A 22,618-nucleotide genomic window follows, 5' to 3' on the forward strand; every position below is an offset into this window, starting at 1 on the left:
TTAAAAAAATTTCTGGTCTTGCATGGTTCTATTATGATGGTTCCGTCAAAAGTTGGCAATCCATAAAAATTTGAAATGGGGTTCCAAGGATGTTGGTTTGTGGCTCAATCTCTTGATTCCTAAGAAACAATTGCTTCCTTCTCCATCTTTGCAACCGGCTCCTTTCAAGAAAGGTCTCTGTTTCGGATTTAATGAAGGACAATGTAAATGGCCTAATTCTTGCCGTTACAAACACGAATGTGCCATATGTTCTGGTAATCACCCGTCTTTTCGTTGTTTTAAAAAATCGGCTACTAATGTCCCATCTAATGTGCAGGATAATTTTCGTACTGGCGGCAACTCCAGTGAAGCTAGTCGAAATGTTGCCATTTCTGCAAATTTGGCCAGATCGTCTGACAGCGGATCTCATAATTGATGGTTTTTCACACGGTTTTCGATTGCCAATTTTTGACGGCTCAGGTTGCATCTGTCATGAAAATCTTAATTCTGTCAAGCGTTTTCAAGGGGTAGTTGCGAATAAATAAGTAAAGAAGTCAGCGAAGGCCGTGTGGCAGGGCCGTTTTCTTCCCCGCCTTTTATGAATTTTAGAGTGTCCCCTCTTGGTTTAATACATAAAAAAGATAAGGGTAGTTTTCGTTTGATACATCATCTTTCGTACCCTCTGGGCGCTTCGTTGAATGATAGTATCGATCCTCTTGATAGTTCTGTTACGTATTCTTCATTTGACGATGCGGTTTCTAGGATTCGTCTGTTTTCAATCCGCTTTGCTAGCAAAGGCGGACATCAAGTCAGCTTTTCGTTTACTGCCTATTCATCGCTCTGCATACAGCTCCTTGGGTTTTTGCTTTGAGGGTGCGTTTTATTTCGATAAAAGCCTTCCGATGGGTTGTTCATTGTCTTGTAAATATTTTGAAGCTTTTGCTTCTTTCCTTGAATGGGCGGTTTCGTTTCAAGCTAATTCCACTAATATTATTCATTACTTGGACGATTTTTTATTTTGGTCCTGCTGATTCTTTACATTGTTTTTATTTGTTTAGTGAATTCCGTGTTTTATGTGCACGTTTTGGTATTCCCCTGGCGATGGAAAAGACTGTGTGGCCCACTACCTGTCTGGAATTTTTGGGGATTACTATTGATACTTCTTTGATGGAATGTCGCCTCCCTTCTGAAAAACTTGTTAAGTTGCGTCAGTTGGTTTCCTTGGTTGTATCTAAACGAAAGGTCACAGTGAAAACGTTGCAATCTCTGTTGGGAATGCTTGCCTTCGCCACTCGCATAATTCCTATGGGTCGTGTTTTTTCTAAAAGGCTCTACAAAGTCTTAGCGGATTATAAGTCGCCGTTTCATTTTTTTCGTCTCTCCTCTGAGCTGATCTCGGATCTATTGGTTTGGGATCGATTTTTATCTACCTATAATGGTTGTTCAATTTGGCAAGCCCCGTTTTGTGACTCTTCAGCTATTTCACTATGTACTGATGCGGCTGGTTCGATTGGTTATGGCGCATTTTGGCAGTGTCACTGGTCTATGGCTTTTTGGCCTACTTCTTGGGTCGAGCAGGGTCTTACCAAAAATATAGTTTTGCTTGAAATTTTTCCTATTTTGGTGGCCCTTGATCTTTGGGGCGATCGACTTAGGAATTGTCGCATTCTCTTTCACTCTGATAACAAGGGCGTTGAATATGCAGTAAATTGTTTGACATCTAAATCGTTACCAGTGTTAGCAGTTTTGAGGAAGTTAGTTTTTTATTGTTTGAATTTCAATTTATGGATTAAGGTCAAGTATATTCCAGGTAATATTAATTTAATTGCTGATTCTTTGTCACGTTTTCAGCTCGATCGATTTCGCAGTTTGGTACCCGAAGCGGATCCAATTGGTTGTCCTTGCCCAGAAGCGTTGTGGTCAGTGGTTTGCCCTCCGTAGTTTCGTCCATTTCCAATTCTTTGGCACCTTCCACGCGGGCGCAATACAACGCCGCGTGGTCACTTTGGTGTTCCTTTTTAAACTCTAAACTCCTTGATGTGAATCAATTTTCTGAAGCCTTGGTTTTAGCCTTTGTTGAATTTATGATGCTTCATTCTTATTCATATTCTCATATCGTTAAAATTTTAGCAGGCGTTTCCTTTTTTAATAAGATGAGAGGGTGGCCTCCTTGCACTCATTATTTTTCAGTCGTTCAGGCTCTTAAAGGATATCGCAAGTTGCACTTCCGAGTTGATGATAGAGTTCCTATTACTTCGATCATTTTGCAACGTCTCTTGGTTGCGTCCTCTGTCATTTGTTTTTCGGATTATGAATCCATTCTTCTGCAAGTTTCCTTTTGCCTTTGTTTTTTCGGTGCATTTCGCATTTCCGAATTGTTGCCTAAATCTTCTTCTGCTTCAGGAGGTTTGTTGTTGTCCGATGTTTTTATGAAGGAGGATCACGTAAAAATTTTATTACGCTTCAGCAAAACTGACCAGTTGGGGAAGGGTCGCTGGATTGTAATTCATAAAATGAGCGATTCCCCTCTTTGCGTCTTTTCTTTGTTGTCAAAATTTTTATTGTTACGTCCACTACACGGTAGCCTTCTTTTGGTACATGCTTCTGGCATCCCACTTGCACAATACCAGTTCAGGGTTATTTTGAAAAAATGCCTGATAATTTTGGGATTGCAGCATTTGAAAATCACCACCCATTCCTTTCGCATCGGAGCGGCAACTCAAGCAGCTGTGCTGGGTTTTTCTTCCACTGAAATTAAAAGTTTGGGTGGTTGGCAGTCTAACTGTTTCAAATCTTATGTGAGACCTAATTTATGTTTTTCTGCTTTGTAGGGGCTCCTTGTGTGGTGTGGATAATTGGACATTCGTTCGTTTTCTGGGCTGAAACCAGAGCTTCATTGCGCTACTACGGCCTCATCCTAGGTCTTGATGATTCCTCCTATAAAGTACTTTGGTTTGGATGCAGAGGAATGTCGTGGTTTGAACTTCAGTCATCGATTCGTGCTCGGCTTTCTTCTCACCCTCAACCTTCTATTATTATTTTACATGTAGCTGGTGATGATTTAGGTTTTGTTAAAACTTTAGATCTGGTTGCGCAAATGAAAACAGATCTTACTCATCTTCACGATATTCTGCCATCGACTGTTTTAGTTTTTCTGAAATTATTCCTCGGTTAAAATGGTTGGTTGATCCAACGCATTTCTTTTTAGAAAAAATTCGTAGACGTGTAAATAGATTTCTTGAGAAATTTATGCCTTTGATAAATGGACTGTGCTTCCGTCATGTCGATTTGGAGGGTGGTTTGCCTGGTTTATATCGTTCAGATCAGGTGCATTTATCTGATATTGGCAATGATATTTTAAATTTGGATTTTATTGCTTGTATTGAATTGGCCGTGGCCCGGGTGGGGTGCCAGGCTCCTTGAGTTTAAGGAGCCTGGCGTGTGGTATAGTGTTTTGTTATTACTTTATGGGTTCGAGCTTTCAAAGCTGAACCTTTTTTTGGTATTTTATAATCTAAAGATGATTATAAAGGTTATATCGTCAATGTGTGCATATTTTCAATGTTAAGTTGGCTAATATGTATATCGTCATGCCAATAAAATAAAGGGCCGCGGCCATTCATACCACAGATGTGAGTTATTAGCTTTGATTTATTTAAAGTCATTAAGAAATTAAATTTGTCCTCTAGTCCCATGAGAGTAGGGGGAGCATACTAGCGCCCCCTACATATGGGAATAGGGACAAGGGAATTTCAGTTAGATTTTATAACAGTAATTAATTGGTTACTTACCTGGTCACCTGATCAATCCTCCAGAATATTCTACAGTTACATCAGGTGATCCAACGAACCTATGAAAATAAACAGAAGGTTATAAAAGGAAAACAACCAACGAATTTCTTCAGAACGACGGTTGCAACAGAAGAAAAAGGCGCCCCTACGTCGTTCTCTTACCTGCCTTGCATTCTTTGCTGCGTCAGCTAATGGAGAGGGCCTCTGCTCCGGATGGTGATGCCTGGATGAAGTTCTGTTTGTCTTCCGGCCCATCTACGGCTTCTTCACCTCCTTTGTCTACCCCTTTCCAGGCTGTAGTTCCAGGTCTTCCTCCTTCTTCATCCGCTCTGCCCTCCGCAGTTCTGATGCGATTATGCGATTCTGCTTGTCCTCAGGTCAGTCTTCAGCTTTTTCTCCGGCGTTGCCTCCTCCCTTCCATGCCATAATTCCGGGCCTTTCTCCTGTTTCCTCGGCTCTCCCCTCCGCCGTTCTGCCGCCATCTTTTTCAATTTCAGAGGATACAGTTGCTCAGCTGTCCTCTCTTCCTTCACAGTCCCTTCCTCCTATGGCTCCTCCTCCTGTGCATCAAATTATTCCCCCCTCCGGAAACTCAGAAGCTGGCTTCTTGGTTCCTCTGCCAATGAGTGATTCCTCCACTGCAGCGTCATCTGTTGCTAGGCAGACTTCGGAAAGCGATGCTGGAGCATGCGCAGTTGCCACTGGACGTCCACAGAGGAATAGACAGAGGCCGGTTCGCTGGATCGAATCCAGGTACCAGCCTGTGAAGAAGAAAGCAAAAGTTAAAGGTAACAATAATAGCTCCCAATTTCCTTGTAATTCTTCTTTTAATAATGACTTTTATATGCATTCTTTGAGAGTAAATGAGCAAGTTGCTGAAGGGATGGAAAATGTTATTTCGTCAGCTGTTCAGCTTACTAATAATTCATTCGCTGATAAAGATGATTTATTGCCGTCTGCTAATCTGATTGGTACTACACCTTTACCGAATAATTCTGTGCATAATGTTCCATCTCCTTCATTTTGCAATATATTGCCTTCTGTTTCTTTACCCTTACCTGATACTTTATCTGCTGTTTCTCATTCCACTCCTTCTGTTACAGAATCGCATAACTTATTAGCAAATTCTGCATCGCTTGCTGATGTACAGCCAGGAAGTTCTGCACAAGTTTCGTCTTTGACGACTGCATCTTCTCAGGCTGGTGTACAGCCTGGGGATAGAGGTGAGTCTGGACAATTACGTTCGTTGTTGTCTTCGTTTAATTCCTTTACGGATTATTTCAAGCGTTGCATTAACAATTTATCGGTTAATTCTGACTCTCCATTGTTGCAAGCTTGAAAGGATGTTGCTCCAACTATTTCAAATGTTATGCATTCAGAAGTTTTGCCTTTGGCGTTTTCTGCGCCGGCTATTACTCAGTTATCGGTTCCTTCAATCCCTGAGAGACGATATTCTGCCATCGACTGTTTTAGTTTTTCTGAAATTATTCCTCGGTTAAAATGGTTGGTTGATCCAACGCATTTCTTTTTAGAAAAAATTCGTAGACGTGTAAATAGATTTCTTGAGAAATTTATGCCTTTGATAAATGGACTGTGCTTCCGTCATGTCGATTTGGAGGGTGGTTTGCCTGGTTTATATCGTTCAGATCAGGTGCATTTATCTGATATTGGCAATGATATTTTAAATTTGGATTTTATTGCTTGTATTGAATTGGCCGTGGCCCGGGTGGGGTGCCAGGCTCCTTGAGTTTAAGGAGCCTGGCGTGTGGTATAGTGTTTTGTTATTACTTTATGGGTTCGAGCTTTCAAAGCTGAACCTTTTTTTGGTATTTTATAATCTAAAGATGATTATAAAGGTTATATCGTCAATGTGTGCATATTTTCAATGTTAAGTTGGCTAATATGTATATCGTCATGCCAATAAAAAAAAAGGGCCGCGGCCATTCATACCACAGATGTGAGTTATTAGCTTTGATTTATTTAAAGTCATTAAGAAATTAAATTTGTCCTCTAGTCCCATGAGAGTAGGGGGAGCATACTAGCGCCCCCTACATATGGGAATAGGGACAAGGGAATTTCAGTTAGATTTTATAACAGTAATTAATTGGTTACTTACCTGGTCACCTGATCAATCCTCCAGAATATTCTACAGTTACATCAGGTGATCCAACGAACCTATGAAAATAAACAGAAGGTTATAAAAGGAAAACAACCAACGAATTTCTTCAGAACGACGGTTGCAACAGAAGAAAAAGGCGCCCCTACGTCGTTCTCTTACCTGCCTTGCATTCTTTGCTGCGTCAGCTAATGGAGAGGGCCTCTGCTCCGGATGGTGATGCCTGGATGAAGTTCTGTTTGTCTTCCGGCCCATCTACGGCTTCTTCACCTCCTTTGTCTACCCCTTTCCAGGCTGTAGTTCCAGGTCTTCCTCCTTCTTCATCCGCTCTGCCCTCCGCAGTTCTGATGCGATTATGCGATTCTGCTTGTCCTCAGGTCAGTCTTCAGCTTTTTCTCCGGCGTTGCCTCCTCCCTTCCATGCCATAATTCCGGGCCTTTCTCCTGTTTCCTCGGCTCTCCCCTCCGCCGTTCTGCCGCCATCTTTTTCAATTTCAGAGGATACAGTTGCTCAGCTGTCCTCTCTTCCTTCACAGTCCCTTCCTCCTATGGCTCCTCCTCCTGTGCATCAAATTATTCCCCCCTCCGGAAACTCAGAAGCTGGCTTCTTGGTTCCTCTGCCAATGAGTGATTCCTCCACTGCAGCGTCATCTGTTGCTAGGCAGACTTCGGAAAGCGATGCTGGAGCATGCGCAGTTGCCACTGGACGTCCACAGAGGAATAGACAGAGGCCGGTTCGCTGGATCGAATCCAGGTACCAGCCTGTGAAGAAGAAAGCAAAAGTTAAAGGTAACAATAATAGCTCCCAATTTCCTTGTAATTCTTCTTTTAATAATGACTTTTATATGCATTCTTTGAGAGTAAATGAGCAAGTTGCTGAAGGGATGGAAAATGTTATTTCGTCAGCTGTTCAGCTTACTAATAATTCATTCGCTGATAAAGATGATTTATTGCCGTCTGCTAATCTGATTGGTACTACACCTTTACCGAATAATTCTGTGCATAATGTTCCATCTCCTTCATTTTGCAATATATTGCCTTCTGTTTCTTTACCCTTACCTGATACTTTATCTGCTGTTTCTCATTCCACTCCTTCTGTTACAGAATCGCATAACTTATTAGCAAATTCTGCATCGCTTGCTGATGTACAGCCAGGAAGTTCTGCACAAGTTTCGTCTTTGACGACTGCATCTTCTCAGGCTGGTGTACAGCCTGGGGATAGAGGTGAGTCTGGACAATTACGTTCGTTGTTGTCTTCGTTTAATTCCTTTACGGATTATTTCAAGCGTTGCATTAACAATTTATCGGTTAATTCTGACTCTCCATTGTTGCAAGCTTGAAAGGATGTTGCTCCACCTATTTCAAATGTTATGCATTCAGAAGTTTTGCCTTTGGCGTTTTCTGCGCCGGCTATTACTCAGTTATCGGTTCCTTCAATCCCTGAGAGTTGCTTTAAAGAAGCATTGGTTTGCGAGTTGTCACCTCTTGGTTTTCATTTGTCAGCAACTGTTAAAGAGAAAATCTGGAAAGGTGATTATGTTGATATTCTTTCCCTTCTCCCTTCTTTTAAAGAGAACCGTTTAGAAAAAGAATCTGAAGATGACGGACGCAAATCGGCTCCTCGTTCTTTTAATAACTGGCTTCAAGCCTTTTGCATTTTTGCGAGCGTTATGGGTGAAAAACAACCTGAATTGTGTTGTGGAATGTTTCAACATGTTGAGATTATTCTTGAAGCTTTTAAAAAAATTTCTGGTCTTGCATGGTTCTATTATGATGGTTCCGTCAAAAGTTGGCAATCCATAAAAATTTGAAATGGGGTTCCAAGGATGTTGGTTTGTGGCTCAATCTCTTGATTCCTAAGAAACAATTGCTTCCTTCTCCATCTTTGCAACCGGCTCCTTTCAAGAAAGGTCTCTGTTTCGGATTTAATGAAGGACAATGTAAATGGCCTAATTCTTGCCGTTACAAACACGAATGTGCCATATGTTCTGGTAATCACCCGTCTTTTCGTTGTTTTAAAAAATCGGCTACTAATGTCCCATCTAATGTGCAGGATAATTTTCGTACTGGCGGCAACTCCAGTGAAGCTAGTCGAAATGTTGCCATTTCTGCAAATTTGGCCAGATCGTCTGACAGCGGATCTCATAATTGATGGTTTTTCACACGGTTTTCGATTGCCAATTTTTGACGGCTCAGGTTGCATCTGTCATGAAAATCTTAATTCTGTCAAGCGTTTTCAAGGGGTAGTTGCGAATAAATAAGTAAAGAAGTCAGCGAAGGCCGTGTGGCAGGGCCGTTTTCTTCCCCGCCTTTTATGAATTTTAGAGTGTCCCCTCTTGGTTTAATACATAAAAAAGATAAGGGTAGTTTTCGTTTGATACATCATCTTTCGTACCCTCTGGGCGCTTCGTTGAATGATAGTATCGATCCTCTTGATAGTTCTGTTACGTATTCTTCATTTGACGATGCGGTTTCTAGGATTCGTCTGTTTTCAATCCGCTTTGCTAGCAAAGGCGGACATCAAGTCAGCTTTTCGTTTACTGCCTATTCATCGCTCTGCATACAGCTCCTTGGGTTTTTGCTTTGAGGGTGCGTTTTATTTCGATAAAAGCCTTCCGATGGGTTGTTCATTGTCTTGTAAATATTTTGAAGCTTTTGCTTCTTTCCTTGAATGGGCGGTTTCGTTTCAAGCTAATTCCACTAATATTATTAATTACTTGGACGATTTTTTATTTTGGTCCTGCTGATTCTTTACATTGTTTTTATTTGTTTAGTGAATTCCGTGTTTTATGTGCACGTTTTGGTATTCCCCTGGCGATGGAAAAGACTGTGTGGCCCACTACCTGTCTGGAATTTTTGGGGATTACTATTGATACTTCTTTGATGGAATGTCGCCTCCCTTCTGAAAAACTTGTTAAGTTGCGTCAGTTGGTTTCCTTGGTTGTATCTAAACGAAAGGTCACAGTGAAAACGTTGCAATCTCTGTTGGGAATGCTTGCCTTCGCCACTCGCATAATTCCTATGGGTCGTGTTTTTTCTAAAAGGCTCTACAAAGTCTTAGCGGATTATAAGTCGCCGTTTCATTTTTTTCGTCTCTCCTCTGAGCTGATCTCGGATCTATTGGTTTGGGATCGATTTTTATCTACCTATAATGGTTGTTCAATTTGGCAAGCCCCGTTTTGTGACTCTTCAGCTATTTCACTATGTACTGATGCGGCTGGTTCGATTGGTTATGGCGCATTTTGGCAGTGTCACTGGTCTATGGCTTTTTGGCCTACTTCTTGGGTCGAGCAGGGTCTTACCAAAAATATAGTTTTGCTTGAAATTTTTCCTATTTTGGTGGCCCTTGATCTTTGGGGCGATCGACTTAGGAATTGTCGCATTCTCTTTCACTCTGATAACAAGGGCGTTGAATATGCAGTAAATTGTTTGACATCTAAATCGTTACCAGTGTTAGCAGTTTTGAGGAAGTTAGTTTTTTATTGTTTGAATTTCAATTTATGGATTAAGGTCAAGTATATTCCAGGTAATATTAATTTAATTGCTGATTCTTTGTCACGTTTTCAGCTCGATCGATTTCGCAGTTTGGTACCCGAAGCGGATCCAATTGGTTGTCCTTGCCCAGAAGCGTTGTGGTCAGTGGTTTGCCCTCCGTAGTTTCGTCCATTTCCAATTCTTTGGCACCTTCCACGCGGGCGCAATACAACGCCGCGTGGTCACTTTGGTGTTCCTTTTTAAACTCTAAACTCCTTGATGTGAATCAATTTTCTGAAGCCTTGGTTTTAGCCTTTGTTGAATTTATGATGCTTCATTCTTATTCATATTCTCATATCGTTAAAATTTTAGCAGGCGTTTCCTTTTTTAATAAGATGAGAGGGTGGCCTCCTTGCACTCATTATTTTTCAGTCGTTCAGGCTCTTAAAGGATATCGCAAGTTGCACTTCCGAGTTGATGATAGAGTTCCTATTACTTCGATCATTTTGCAACGTCTCTTGGTTGCGTCCTCTGTCATTTGTTTTTCGGATTATGAATCCATTCTTCTGCAAGTTTCCTTTTGCCTTTGTTTTTTCGGTGCATTTCGCATTTCCGAATTGTTGCCTAAATCTTCTTCTGCTTCAGGAGGTTTGTTGTTGTCCGATGTTTTTATGAAGGAGGATCACGTAAAAATTTTATTACGCTTCAGCAAAACTGACCAGTTGGGGAAGGGTCGCTGGATTGTAATTCATAAAATGAGCGATTCCCCTCTTTGCGTCTTTTCTTTGTTGTCAAAATTTTTATTGTTACGTCCACTACACGGTAGCCTTCTTTTGGTACATGCTTCTGGCATCCCACTTGCACAATACCAGTTCAGGGTTATTTTGAAAAAATGCCTGATAATTTTGGGATTGCAGCATTTGAAAATCACCACCCATTCCTTTCGCATCGGAGCGGCAACTCAAGCAGCTGTGCTGGGTTTTTCTTCCACTGAAATTAAAAGTTTGGGTGGTTGGCAGTCTAACTGTTTCAAATCTTATGTGAGACCTAATTTATGTTTTTCTGCTTTGTAGGGGCTCCTTGTGTGGTGTGGATAATTGGACATTCGTTCGTTTTCTGGGCTGAAACCAGAGCTTCATTGCGCTACTACGGCCTCATCCTAGGTCTTGATGATTCCTCCTATAAAGTACTTTGGTTTGGATGCAGAGGAATGTCGTGGTTTGAACTTCAGTCATCGATTCGTGCTCGGCTTTCTTCTCACCCTCAACCTTCTATTATTATTTTACATGTAGCTGGTGATGATTTAGGTTTTGTTAAAACTTTAGATCTGGTTGCGCAAATGAAAACAGATCTTACTCATCTTCACGATATTCTGCCATCGACTGTTTTAGTTTTTCTGAAATTATTCCTCGGTTAAAATGGTTGGTTGATCCAACGCATTTCTTTTTAGAAAAAATTCGTAGACGTGTAAATAGATTTCTTGAGAAATTTATGCCTTTGATAAATGGACTGTGCTTCCGTCATGTCGATTTGGAGGGTGGTTTGCCTGGTTTATATCGTTCAGATCAGGTGCATTTATCTGATATTGGCAATGATATTTTAAATTTGGATTTTATTGCTTGTATTGAATTGGCCGTGGCCCGGGTGGGGTGCCAGGCTCCTTGAGTTTAAGGAGCCTGGCGTGTGGTATAGTGTTTTGTTATTACTTTATGGGTTCGAGCTTTCAAAGCTGAACCTTTTTTTGGTATTTTATAATCTAAAGATGATTATAAAGGTTATATCGTCAATGTGTGCATATTTTCAATGTTAAGTTGGCTAATATGTATATCGTCATGCCAATAAAATAAAGGGCCGCGGCCATTCATACCACAGATGTGAGTTATTAGCTTTGATTTATTTAAAGTCATTAAGAAATTAAATTTGTCCTCTAGTCCCATGAGAGTAGGGGGAGCATACTAGCGCCCCCTACATATGGGAATAGGGACAAGGGAATTTCAGTTAGATTTTATAACAGTAATTAATTGGTTACTTACCTGGTCACCTGATCAATCCTCCAGAATATTCTACAGTTACATCAGGTGATCCAACGAACCTATGAAAATAAACAGAAGGTTATAAAAGGAAAACAACCAACGAATTTCTTCAGAACGACGGTTGCAACAGAAGAAAAAGGCGCCCCTACGTCGTTCTCTTACCTGCCTTGCATTCTTTGCTGCGTCAGCTAATGGAGAGGGCCTCTGCTCCGGATGGTGATGCCTGGATGAAGTTCTGTTTGTCTTCCGGCCCATCTACGGCTTCTTCACCTCCTTTGTCTACCCCTTTCCAGGCTGTAGTTCCAGGTCTTCCTCCTTCTTCATCCGCTCTGCCCTCCGCAGTTCTGATGCGATTATGCGATTCTGCTTGTCCTCAGGTCAGTCTTCAGCTTTTTCTCCGGCGTTGCCTCCTCCCTTCCATGCCATAATTCCGGGCCTTTCTCCTGTTTCCTCGGCTCTCCCCTCCGCCGTTCTGCCGCCATCTTTTTCAATTTCAGAGGATACAGTTGCTCAGCTGTCCTCTCTTCCTTCACAGTCCCTTCCTCCTATGGCTCCTCCTCCTGTGCATCAAATTATTCCCCCCTCCGGAAACTCAGAAGCTGGCTTCTTGGTTCCTCTGCCAATGAGTGATTCCTCCACTGCAGCGTCATCTGTTGCTAGGCAGACTTCGGAAAGCGATGCTGGAGCATGCGCAGTTGCCACTGGACGTCCACAGAGGAATAGACAGAGGCCGGTTCGCTGGATCGAATCCAGGTACCAGCCTGTGAAGAAGAAAGCAAAAGTTAAAGGTAACAATAATAGCTCCCAATTTCCTTGTAATTCTTCTTTTAATAATGACTTTTATATGCATTCTTTGAGAGTAAATGAGCAAGTTGCTGAAGGGATGGAAAATGTTATTTCGTCAGCTGTTCAGCTTACTAATAATTCATTCGCTGATAAAGATGATTTATTGCCGTCTGCTAATCTGATTGGTACTACACCTTTACCGAATAATTCTGTGCATAATGTTCCATCTCCTTCATTTTGCAATATATTGCCTTCTGTTTCTTTACCCTTACCTGATACTTTATCTGCTGTTTCTCATTCCACTCCTTCTGTTACAGAATCGCATAACTTATTAGCAAATTCTGCATCGCTTGCTGATGTACAGCCAGGAAGTTCTGCACAAGTTTCGTCTTTGACGACTGCATCTTCTCAGGCTGGTGTACAGCCTGGGGATAGAGGTGAGTCTGGACAATTACGTTCGTTGTTGTCTTCGTTTAATTCCTTTACGGATTATTTCAAGCGTTGCATTAACAATTTATCGGTTAATTCTGACTCTCCATTGTTGCAAGCTTGAAAGGATGTTGCTCCACCTATTTCAAATGTTATGCATTCAGAAGTTTTGCCTTTGGCGTTTTCTGCGCCGGCTATTACTCAGTTATCGGTTCCTTCAATCCCTGAGAGTTGCTTTAAAGAAGCATTGGTTTGCGAGTTGTCACCTCTTGGTTTTCATTTGTCAGCAACTGTTAAAGAGAAAATCTGGAAAGGTGATTATGTTGATATTCTTTCCCTTCTCCCTTCTTTTAAAGAGAACCGTTTAGAAAAAGAATCTGAAGATGACGGACGCAAATCGGCTCCTCGTTCTTTTAATAACTGGCTTCAAGCCTTTTGCATTTTTGCGAGCGTTATGGGTGAAAAACAACCTGAATTGTGTTGTGGAATGTTTCAACATGTTGAGATTATTCTTGAAGCTTTTAAAAAAAATTCTGGTCTTGCATGGTTCTATTATGATGGTTCCGTCAAAAGTTGGCAATCCATAAAAATTTGAAATGGGGTTCCAAGGATGTTGGTTTGTGGCTCAATCTCTTGATTCCTAAGAAACAATTGCTTCCTTCTCCATCTTTGCAACCGGCTCCTTTCAAGAAAGGTCTCTGTTTCGGATTTAATGAAGGACAATGTAAATGGCCTAATTCTTGCCGTTACAAACACGAATGTGCCATATGTTCTGGTAATCACCCGTCTTTTCGTTGTTTTAAAAAATCGGCTACTAATGTCCCATCTAATGTGCAGGATAATTTTCGTACTGGCGGCAACTCCAGTGAAGCTAGTCGAAATGTTGCCATTTCTGCAAATTTGGCCAGATCGTCTGACAGCGGATCTCATAATTGATGGTTTTTCACACGGTTTTCGATTGCCAATTTTTGACGGCTCAGGTTGCATCTGTCATGAAAATCTTAATTCTGTCAAGCGTTTTCAAGGGGTAGTTGCGAATAAATAAGTAAAGAAGTCAGCGAAGGCCGTGTGGCAGGGCCGTTTTCTTCCCCGCCTTTTATGAATTTTAGAGTGTCCCCTCTTGGTTTAATACATAAAAAAGATAAGGGTAGTTTTCGTTTGATACATCATCTTTCGTACCCTCTGGGCGCTTCGTTGAATGATAGTATCGATCCTCTTGATAGTTCTGTTACGTATTCTTCATTTGACGATGCGGTTTCTAGGATTCGTCTGTTTTCAATCCGCTTTGCTAGCAAAGGCGGACATCAAGTCAGCTTTTCGTTTACTGCCTATTCATCGCTCTGCATACAGCTCCTTGGGTTTTTGCTTTGAGGGTGCGTTTTATTTCGATAAAAGCCTTCCGATGGGTTGTTCATTGTCTTGTAAATATTTTGAAGCTTTTGCTTCTTTCCTTGAATGGGCGGTTTCGTTTCAAGCTAATTCCACTAATATTATTCATTACTTGGACGATTTTTTATTTTGGTCCTGCTGATTCTTTACATTGTTTTTATTTGTTTAGTGAATTCCGTGTTTTATGTGCACGTTTTGGTATTCCCCTGGCGATGGAAAAGACTGTGTGGCCCACTACCTGTCTGGAATTTTTGGGGATTACTATTGATACTTCTTTGATGGAATGTCGCCTCCCTTCTGAAAAACTTGTTAAGTTGCGTCAGTTGGTTTCCTTGGTTGTATCTAAACGAAAGGTCACAGTGAAAACGTTGCAATCTCTGTTGGGAATGCTTGCCTTCGCCACTCGCATAATTCCTATGGGTCGTGTTTTTTCTAAAAGGCTCTACAAAGTCTTAGCGGATTATAAGTCGCCGTTTCATTTTTTTCGTCTCTCCTCTGAGCTGATCTCGGATCTATTGGTTTGGGATCGATTTTTATCTACCTATAATGGTTGTTCAATTTGGCAAGCCCCGTTTTGTGACTCTTCAGCTATTTCACTATGTACTGATGCGGCTGGTTCGATTGGTTATGGCGCATTTTGGCAGTGTCACTGGTCTATGGCTTTTTGGCCTACTTCTTGGGTCGAGCAGGGTCTTACCAAAAATATAGTTTTGCTTGAAATTTTTCCTATTTTGGTGGCCCTTGATCTTTGGGGCGATCGACTTAGGAATTGTCGCATTCTCTTTCACTCTGATAACAAGGGCGTTGAATATGCAGTAAATTGTTTGACATCTAAATCGTTACCAGTGTTAGCAGTTTTGAGGAAGTTAGTTTTTTATTGTTTGAATTTCAATTTATGGATTAAGGTCAAGTATATTCCAGGTAATATTAATTTAATTGCTGATTCTTTGTCACGTTTTCAGCTCGATCGATTTCGCAGTTTGGTACCCGAAGCGGATCCAATTGGTTGTCCTTGCCCAGAAGCGTTGTGGTCAGTGGTTTGCCCTCCGTAGTTTCGTCCATTTCCAATTCTTTGGCACCTTCCACGCGGGCGCAATACAACGCCGCGTGGTCACTTTGGTGTTCCTTTTTAAACTCTAAACTCCTTGATGTGAATCAATTTTCTGAAGCCTTGGTTTTAGCCTTTGTTGAATTTATGATGCTTCATTCTTATTCATATTCTCATATCGTTAAAATTTTAGCAGGCGTTTCCTTTTTTAATAAGATGAGAGGGTGGCCTCCTTGCACTCATTATTTTTCAGTCGTTCAGGCTCTTAAAGGATATCGCAAGTTGCACTTCCGAGTTGATGATAGAGTTCCTATTACTTCGATCATTTTGCAACGTCTCTTGGTTGCGTCCTCTGTCATTTGTTTTTCGGATTATGAATCCATTCTTCTGCAAGTTTCCTTTTGCCTTTGTTTTTTCGGTGCATTTCGCATTTCCGAATTGTTGCCTAAATCTTCTTCTGCTTCAGGAGGTTTGTTGTTGTCCGATGTTTTTATGAAGGAGGATCACGTAAAAATTTTATTACGCTTCAGCAAAACTGACCAGTTGGGGAAGGGTCGCTGGATTGTAATTCATAAAATGAGCGATTCCCCTCTTTGCGTCTTTTCTTTGTTGTCAAAATTTTTATTGTTACGTCCACTACACGGTAGCCTTCTTTTGGTACATGCTTCTGGCATCCCACTTGCACAATACCAGTTCAGGGTTATTTTGAAAAAATGCCTGATAATTTTGGGATTGCAGCATTTGAAAATCACCACCCATTCCTTTAGCATCGGAGCGGCAACTCAAGCAGCTGTGCTGGGTTTTTCTTCCACTGAAATTAAAAGTTTGGGTGGTTGGCAGTCTAACTGTTTCAAATCTTATGTGAGACCTAATTTATGTTTTTCTGCTTTGTAGGGGCTCCTTGTGTGGTGTGGATAATTGGACATTCGTTCGTTTTCTGGGCTGAAACCAGAGCTTCATTGCGCTACTACGGCCTCATCCTAGGTCTTGATGATTCCTCCTATAAAGTACTTTGGTTTGGATGCAGAGGAATGTCGTGGTTTGAACTTCAGTCATCGATTCGTGCTCGGCTTTCTTCTCACCCTCAACCTTCTATTATTATTTTACATGTAGCTGGTGATGATTTAGGTTTTGTTAAAACTTTAGATCTGGTTGCGCAAATGAAAACAGATCTTACTCATCTTCACGATATTCTGCCATCGACTGTTTTAGTTTTTCTGAAATTATTCCTCGGTTAAAATGGTTGGTTGATCCAACGCATTTCTTTTTAGAAAAAATTCGTAGACGTGTAAATAGATTTCTTGAGAAATTTATGCCTTTGATAAATGGACTGTGCTTCCGTCATGTCGATTTGGAGGGTGGTTTGCCTGGTTTATATCGTTCAGATCAGGTGCATTTATCTGATATTGGCAATGATATTTTAAATTTGGATTTTATTGCTTGTATTGAATTGGCCGTGGCCCGGGTGGGGTGCCAGGCTCCTTGAGTTTAAGGAGCCTGGCGTGTGGTATAGTGTTTTGTTATTACTTTATGGGTTCGAGCTTTCAAAGCTGAACCTTTTTTTGGTATTTTATAATCTAAAGATGATTATAAAGGTTATATCGTCAATGTGTGCATATTTTCAATGTTAAGTTGGCTAATATGTATATCGTCATGCCAATAAAATAAAGGGCCGCGGCCATTCATACCACAGATGTGAGTTATTAGCTTTGATTTATTTAAAGTCATTAAGAAATTAAATTTGTCCTCTAGTCCCATGAGAGTAGGGGGAGCATACTAGCGCCCCCTACATATGGGAATAGGGACAAGGGAATTTCAGTTAGATTTTATAACAGTAATTAATTGGTTACTTACCTGGTCACCTGATCAATCCTCCAGAATATTCTACAGTTACATCAGGTGATCCAACGAACCTATGAAAATAAACAGAAGGTTATAAGAGGAAAACAACCAACGAATTTCTTCAGAACGACGGTTACAGCAGAAGAAAAAGGCGCCCGCCCTCCCCTCCCAATGTCGCGGTCCTTCCCTTCCCTCCCCTGTTTTTACTTGGTAGCCATCTTTTAATTTTCATTGTTGGTATAGTGTTTTGTTATTACTTTATGGGTTCGAGCTTTCAAAGCTGAACCTTTTTTGGTATTTTATAATCTAAAGATGATTATAAAGGTTATATCGTCAATGTGTGCATATTTTCAATGTTAAGTTGGCTAATATGTATATCGTCATGCCAATAAAATAAAGGGCCGCGGCCATTCATACCACAGATGTGAGTTATTAGCTTTGATTTATTTAAAGTCATTAAGAAATTAAATTTGTCCTCTAGTCCCATGCGTGCACTCGTGCCTCAGTGCCGGCATTGGAAAACTCCTGGGCAGGTCCATACTTCCCGTGGTCTATTACCGTCAGCTCACAGCTTCATGGGGGATCCCCTCAGCTGCAATCGCAGCATGACGTCCGGGCGGACGTGACGCAGGATTGCTGCGCCAAGTGAGGTACTTCAGAGATAATCCGTGACCCGGAGGTTCCATCCAGGATCGAGCAGAGCGGGTGATAAACATGCAAGTAGTTTTATACTCACGGCCAACTCACCTGTGTTACCGCTGGGATAAGCGGATGCCATGGACAGGCATGCAGTAATGGCTTGGTAATGTGTTAAGAGACTGCACCCCTCTGATTCCAAAGCATGAATCTTCTTAATGGGAAATCTTAAAGTGATCACACAGCGGCACTGTTTTATGACTTTCACATGCATACAAGCTCCAATTGCTATTGATCAGTCTACATAAACTGAGGATATTATTAGCAGCATATATGTGAATTTAAGACTATGTCAGATATATCAGAGGAGTCTAGGCTGATATTGTGAGGCCTATAGTAGTATTTAATTTTTCCTGGCCAGGTCTTTACTCTGTTCTTTACTTTTTCCTTTGTCGGCTCGAGCCACCGGGGGGATTCGATACTGGCCCCATATTGCTATACTGTAAGATTTATGCTGTTTTTTCAGCTTTTTTGGCGTAATTTTGTTACTATAATGGTTTATTAGCATTCATGCAATCTTTGGGGCCATAGTCTGATCCTACTGGCGTCCGGACGTTGTCTATACGTTATATGTTGTCTATTAACACAAGTTGTTTGTGTATATATGTCCCCCCCTAGGTCAGTGCTTGCCCGGATTGGAGAGATTCTTCCAATCCTGGATATACACCTTTTTATAGTTTTTTTTCAAGGTTGTCCTTTCATGTAACATGTTTTATGTGTCTTAGTGATATATTTATTAACCTTCACTTGGCAATGCTAGATGGCTAATATTTTGGTATAAAATACATTTTTGAATTGGTTATACATTGGTGGTTGGTGTCCCTCAGTGATCCTCGCTTTTCTTAGGGGTTACCCATCTGTGGGAACCCATACTACTCTCTTTGTTGATACTGTGTTGGAGGCTAGAGGACAATCCCACCTATCTCACTACAAGACTATATTGACCATTTTTCTTTCTCTTTTTGTATACCAATTATATGGAACTTACATTTTTTATAATAATGAAAGCTGCGAGCTAGGTAAACACTATTCCAAACAAACATCCCCCCCAAACAGAAACAACATCCCCTAATAGTTTAGGAAACATTGGAACAGTTTTTAATTGTCAGCATGTCACAAGGCATAGAATTAATTGTTTGATATGGCAATTCTTACAGGAGACATAAACCCAGTTGAAGGAACAAACTTTGATTTGCGGAAACCAGTTAATCTTGGAAGTCAGATTGCCAAGTTGCAAGAAAGTGGGTTTGACCATAACTTTTGCATGAAGGAGTCACAAAAACAACAGACTTGTGCATGGTGGGACAGCTTTTCTTTTTTTTTCTCATGCCATTTTCCTTGTAGATGTTTTCCATCCTCTTTCAACTAACCTTTATTTTTTAACTAATATGATCAATATTTTACAGGGTATACCATAAGCCTAGCGGCAGAGTGCTTAGTGTGCGGACAACTCAACCGGGTATCCAGTTTTACACAGCTAATTTCTTGGATGGATCACTGAAAGGGAAAGGAGGTGCTGTATATCCAAAGCATTCAGCATTTTGCCTTGAAACTCAAGCATGGCCAGATGCTGTAAATAAGGTAATTTTTTTTTATTTTAAAGGACATATTCCACCAAAATTGTCACCAAAATTGTCACCTACTTCCTTACAACTAGATTGTATCCTTTCTGACTGGAGCTATATATTTTTATTTATTTATTTCAGGTACCTGTATGGTGCTGTCAATTTTACGCAGCACTTTACATATGTATTGTACATTCACATCAGTCCCTGCCCTCAAAGAGCTTACAATCAAAGGATATATAGATCAGATTGATTGTACATAGTTTATTTGGGTCTGTTCTAAACTTGACTGTGTTTTGCATTTCCCACTGTTGCCAGTAGGTGTCCCTGGTACCACAGGACAGTGTGAGAATAACTACTAGGTTGAGCTGTAATGAATATTATTTTTCCAGAAAAGGCCCAGTAGGAGGTTCATAGCCGCTGTGCATTCTGGGAAGGGGTATTTATTGGACAGATGCCATGTGCTCTAGTCAGTCCTCACCTCGTGGCTTTTCTGGCCTGAGGCTATGTTACTGCAAGCTCTGCAAGTGGGCCCAGAAGCCTGTCTGGGGCCTACTACTCCTGAGGTGGCTATCTTGCCTGAATAGAAAAAGCCGAGCCAAGCTGAGAAGATCCAGAGGTGGACCCTTGCTGGAGAGAGCCAGGATGAAGGCTGGTCTCTCAGAAGGGCCTGGTAACTCACTTGTAGGAGGCACCTGTATCTGACTACCCTTACAGTACCGCTGGGTTGGCTTAAAGGTTCTGGTACTGTCAAGCTGCTTTACAATCTAATCAAGGTAATACGCTCCTGGCTGCTAAGTTTGTGAGAGAGACTTATCCAGGCATCTACTGGCTGCTAAGTCTGTGAGAGGTCTGTGAGAGGCTTATCCAGACATCTTACTGGTTGCTAAGTCTGTGTGCGTGACCTACCAAGATATTCAAGATCTGCTGAAAGAAAGTTTTGTCCTTTAATTCAAGGAGTCTGTAAGTGATCTGCTAAAAGGGGGTATCTGAAACCTCCCCTCAACCTCTTTTCTTTAACCTTTCTCAAGTTATAATGAAAGCATTGAAAAATACCTAAAGTGACTGGCGCCCACATTTGTTCCATTATAGCCATGGACTCAGCCCTGGGGTGAATGTAAGCCCACTCCCTATATCTGGAGGTAACAGCACAAACAGTGCAGATGGACAAATCCCCCTACTGGGTTATTCTATTCTGACAGCCGCAGGTAGCAAATCTCAGACTACCAAACAGCGGCTCCACCTGATTGGATTCAGCTGCTGTTCTTCTGAAAAATTTACAGCAGGTTCTTTTTGTAAAGCGCTGCATAAACTGTCGGCGCTATATAAATCCAATAATAATAGTTGAACAGATGGAGTGGGGCTGGCAGGGCCGGCTGAGCAACCCACTGCGTAAATATCACTTGGCTCATCAGGAATCGGACAAAGGTCTCTCACTGTAAGGCCAGATTTTAAGAAAAAGAGATCAAGAAAACAAAACAGCTGTTCTTACTTCTGTTTTTTCTTTTTTTTTTTTTTATTCTAGCCTCAGTTCCCAAACATTCTGCTACACTGTGGGGAAGAGTACAACCAAACAACTTGGTTTCAGTTTTCCGTGAAATAAATGGCTTTAAACAAAGCAGGCACGCATCTGCTGCACCTCCTGCGAAATTTCATTGGTTCTGACGATAGAGCATCAATCGGGAATTTGGAATCTCACGTGTGGTGGATACATGTTGTTGAGGTCTGCGCTAAATGCATGATGTTGCAGTACACATTTGAATAACACAACTTTACAATGTTAATCAGATTGTTATCTTTTTCATAGAATACCATGTTAGTCACTATTGTTGGTAACATAAATTTTACAAGGCACGTTATATAAATTGATGCTAGATATTCATATTTTCATACTTGAATTTGTAACTGCAATGTATAAAGCTGAACTCTCATACTTTTACACAAAAACACACCACAGTGGGCTACTGCAAAAGTGCTTGTAAAAATCTAGAGGTAGGGGAATAAGCTGTAATACTTATCTTTTCCTTTTATCAGGTTTTGTGCATTCATATCTTCTCACTGATGCCTTGAGAGGTTGGTAGGCCCTTACTGTCCTAGCATGCAATAGGAAGTGTGTGTGTGTGTGTGTGTGTGTGTGTGTGTGTGTGTGTGTGTGTGTGTGTGTGTGTGTGCGCGTGCGTGTGCCACTCAGGCGCGGTGGTAAAGGGCTATGTAACTAATGCATCCAAAGCTGCTGCTAGAGTGCTGACAGTGGATGGAACCCGTCCTGGTTCCTGTCAGGCTTCAGAGAACAATGGTGTTGCTCCTAAAAGTCACAGATCTAAGTGTCGTGGGGACTAAGCTTTGGGGGTGGCGTGAAACACGTTGGGGGTGGCCTGGTTGAAGTCAAGGCTGAGGTTGTCACTCTACTCATCACTTCAGGACATTTAGATTTGTGAATTTTAGGGGCCACCCCATTGTTCTCTGATGCAATGCTCCTGCATTGTACTTGATGATGTTAGCATGCAATCATTGGCCAGAGTATTTTAGAGAAGAAGCATTGGTTGACCAGTATCACAGCACAGAGGAAGACTCCCAGACCTTGGAATAAGGCTGTGCAGGGGCGCCCTACTACAGGGGTTTTTTTGTGTAAATATTTCAGCTTTAAAACATAAAAGATGGAATTAATAAAATATAAAAGCAGAATATGTTATGTTTTCAGTTTCAGTTGTTTTTATTAAATTTTTTTGAGGAATAAGGCAGGAACATTACAAATCAGATTGGCAAACAATCCTCGCCAAGCTCTCTATATTCAACAACATAAATACATAGCAAAAAAAGGAAAAGGGCCATAGCAAATAGGATGAACCAACTATGGTGCCCCTTATAGTCCCTAACAAATAGGAAGATCAAACATATGATGAATAGCTACATAATATAAACCCATGATGCTATGAGGAATGGAAGAAAGCCATCACATAGACAACTTATTGGGATCGCCTGTGATATACATAAAGATTATGAGATTTAAAAAATCAACAATGCGTAACCTCTATGAAGTGATCTTCAAAATGATAGAGCTTTCAACTTATGTTATAAGATTCAAATGCTCTCCCCATTGTCATACAACATTTTAGTCATTTATGGGGGATACAAGTCCTGGGGGACCACATTTTATTGTGGTACAGTATTGTTTTGTTTAACATAATCCACGTGAGTTTACGTTTCATTAAAGCTATGTCTATGATTGGACTTTTCCAAGCAGTTGCAATAGCAATTTTGTCTTCTAAAAACATAAAGTATATTAGGTCTTTGTGTGTCTCGGGACATTCTCGACTGGTTTGTTCAGTTGGGCAATGCTTGCATCTTTGGTAACATTGACCAGCTCAACCGAAAAGATAAAGGAATGTACCCACTTCCAGAAATGGTGAATTTGGGACCACCGTACGCGCATAAACGTACCTATCTGGCCACATCCCCCGAGGCAGGAGG

At 41.1% G+C, this 22,618-nt stretch overlaps 1 protein-coding gene and 1 long non-coding RNA gene across 4 annotated transcripts in view; one reads left to right on the top strand and one right to left on the bottom strand.

Annotated features, from left to right (window-relative positions):
- GALM (galactose mutarotase) overlaps nucleotides 1–21,834 on the top strand; it is a 155,597-nt gene extending 133,763 nt beyond the window's left edge. For all 3 annotated transcript variants that reach the window (XM_077486464.1, XM_077486465.1, XM_077486466.1), the window contains 3 exons: nucleotides 18,740–18,881; nucleotides 18,989–19,163; nucleotides 20,673–21,834. In XM_077486464.1, the coding sequence (XP_077342590.1) occupies nucleotides 18,740–18,881; nucleotides 18,989–19,163; nucleotides 20,673–20,750 (395 nt within the window). In that variant the 3' untranslated portion in view covers nucleotides 20,751–21,834. The remainder of the gene's footprint in view (nucleotides 1–18,739; nucleotides 18,882–18,988; nucleotides 19,164–20,672) is intronic.
- On the bottom strand, nucleotides 11,340–16,964 carry LOC143987605 (uncharacterized). Its single transcript, XR_013276668.1, has 3 exons — nucleotides 16,899–16,964; nucleotides 11,555–12,153; nucleotides 11,340–11,451 (listed from the first exon to the last, which is right to left on the bottom strand). It is a non-coding gene; the product is annotated as an uncharacterized LOC143987605 (long non-coding RNA).
- Nucleotides 21,835–22,618: the final 784 nt, after the last annotated feature.

The sequence above is a fragment of the Lithobates pipiens genome, unplaced genomic scaffold (assembly GCF_037356315.1).
Source record: "Lithobates pipiens isolate NorthernLeopardFrog02 unplaced genomic scaffold, aLitPip1_a1.2 Scaffold_18, whole genome shotgun sequence".
Lineage (NCBI taxonomy): Eukaryota > Metazoa > Chordata > Amphibia > Anura > Ranidae > Lithobates > Lithobates pipiens.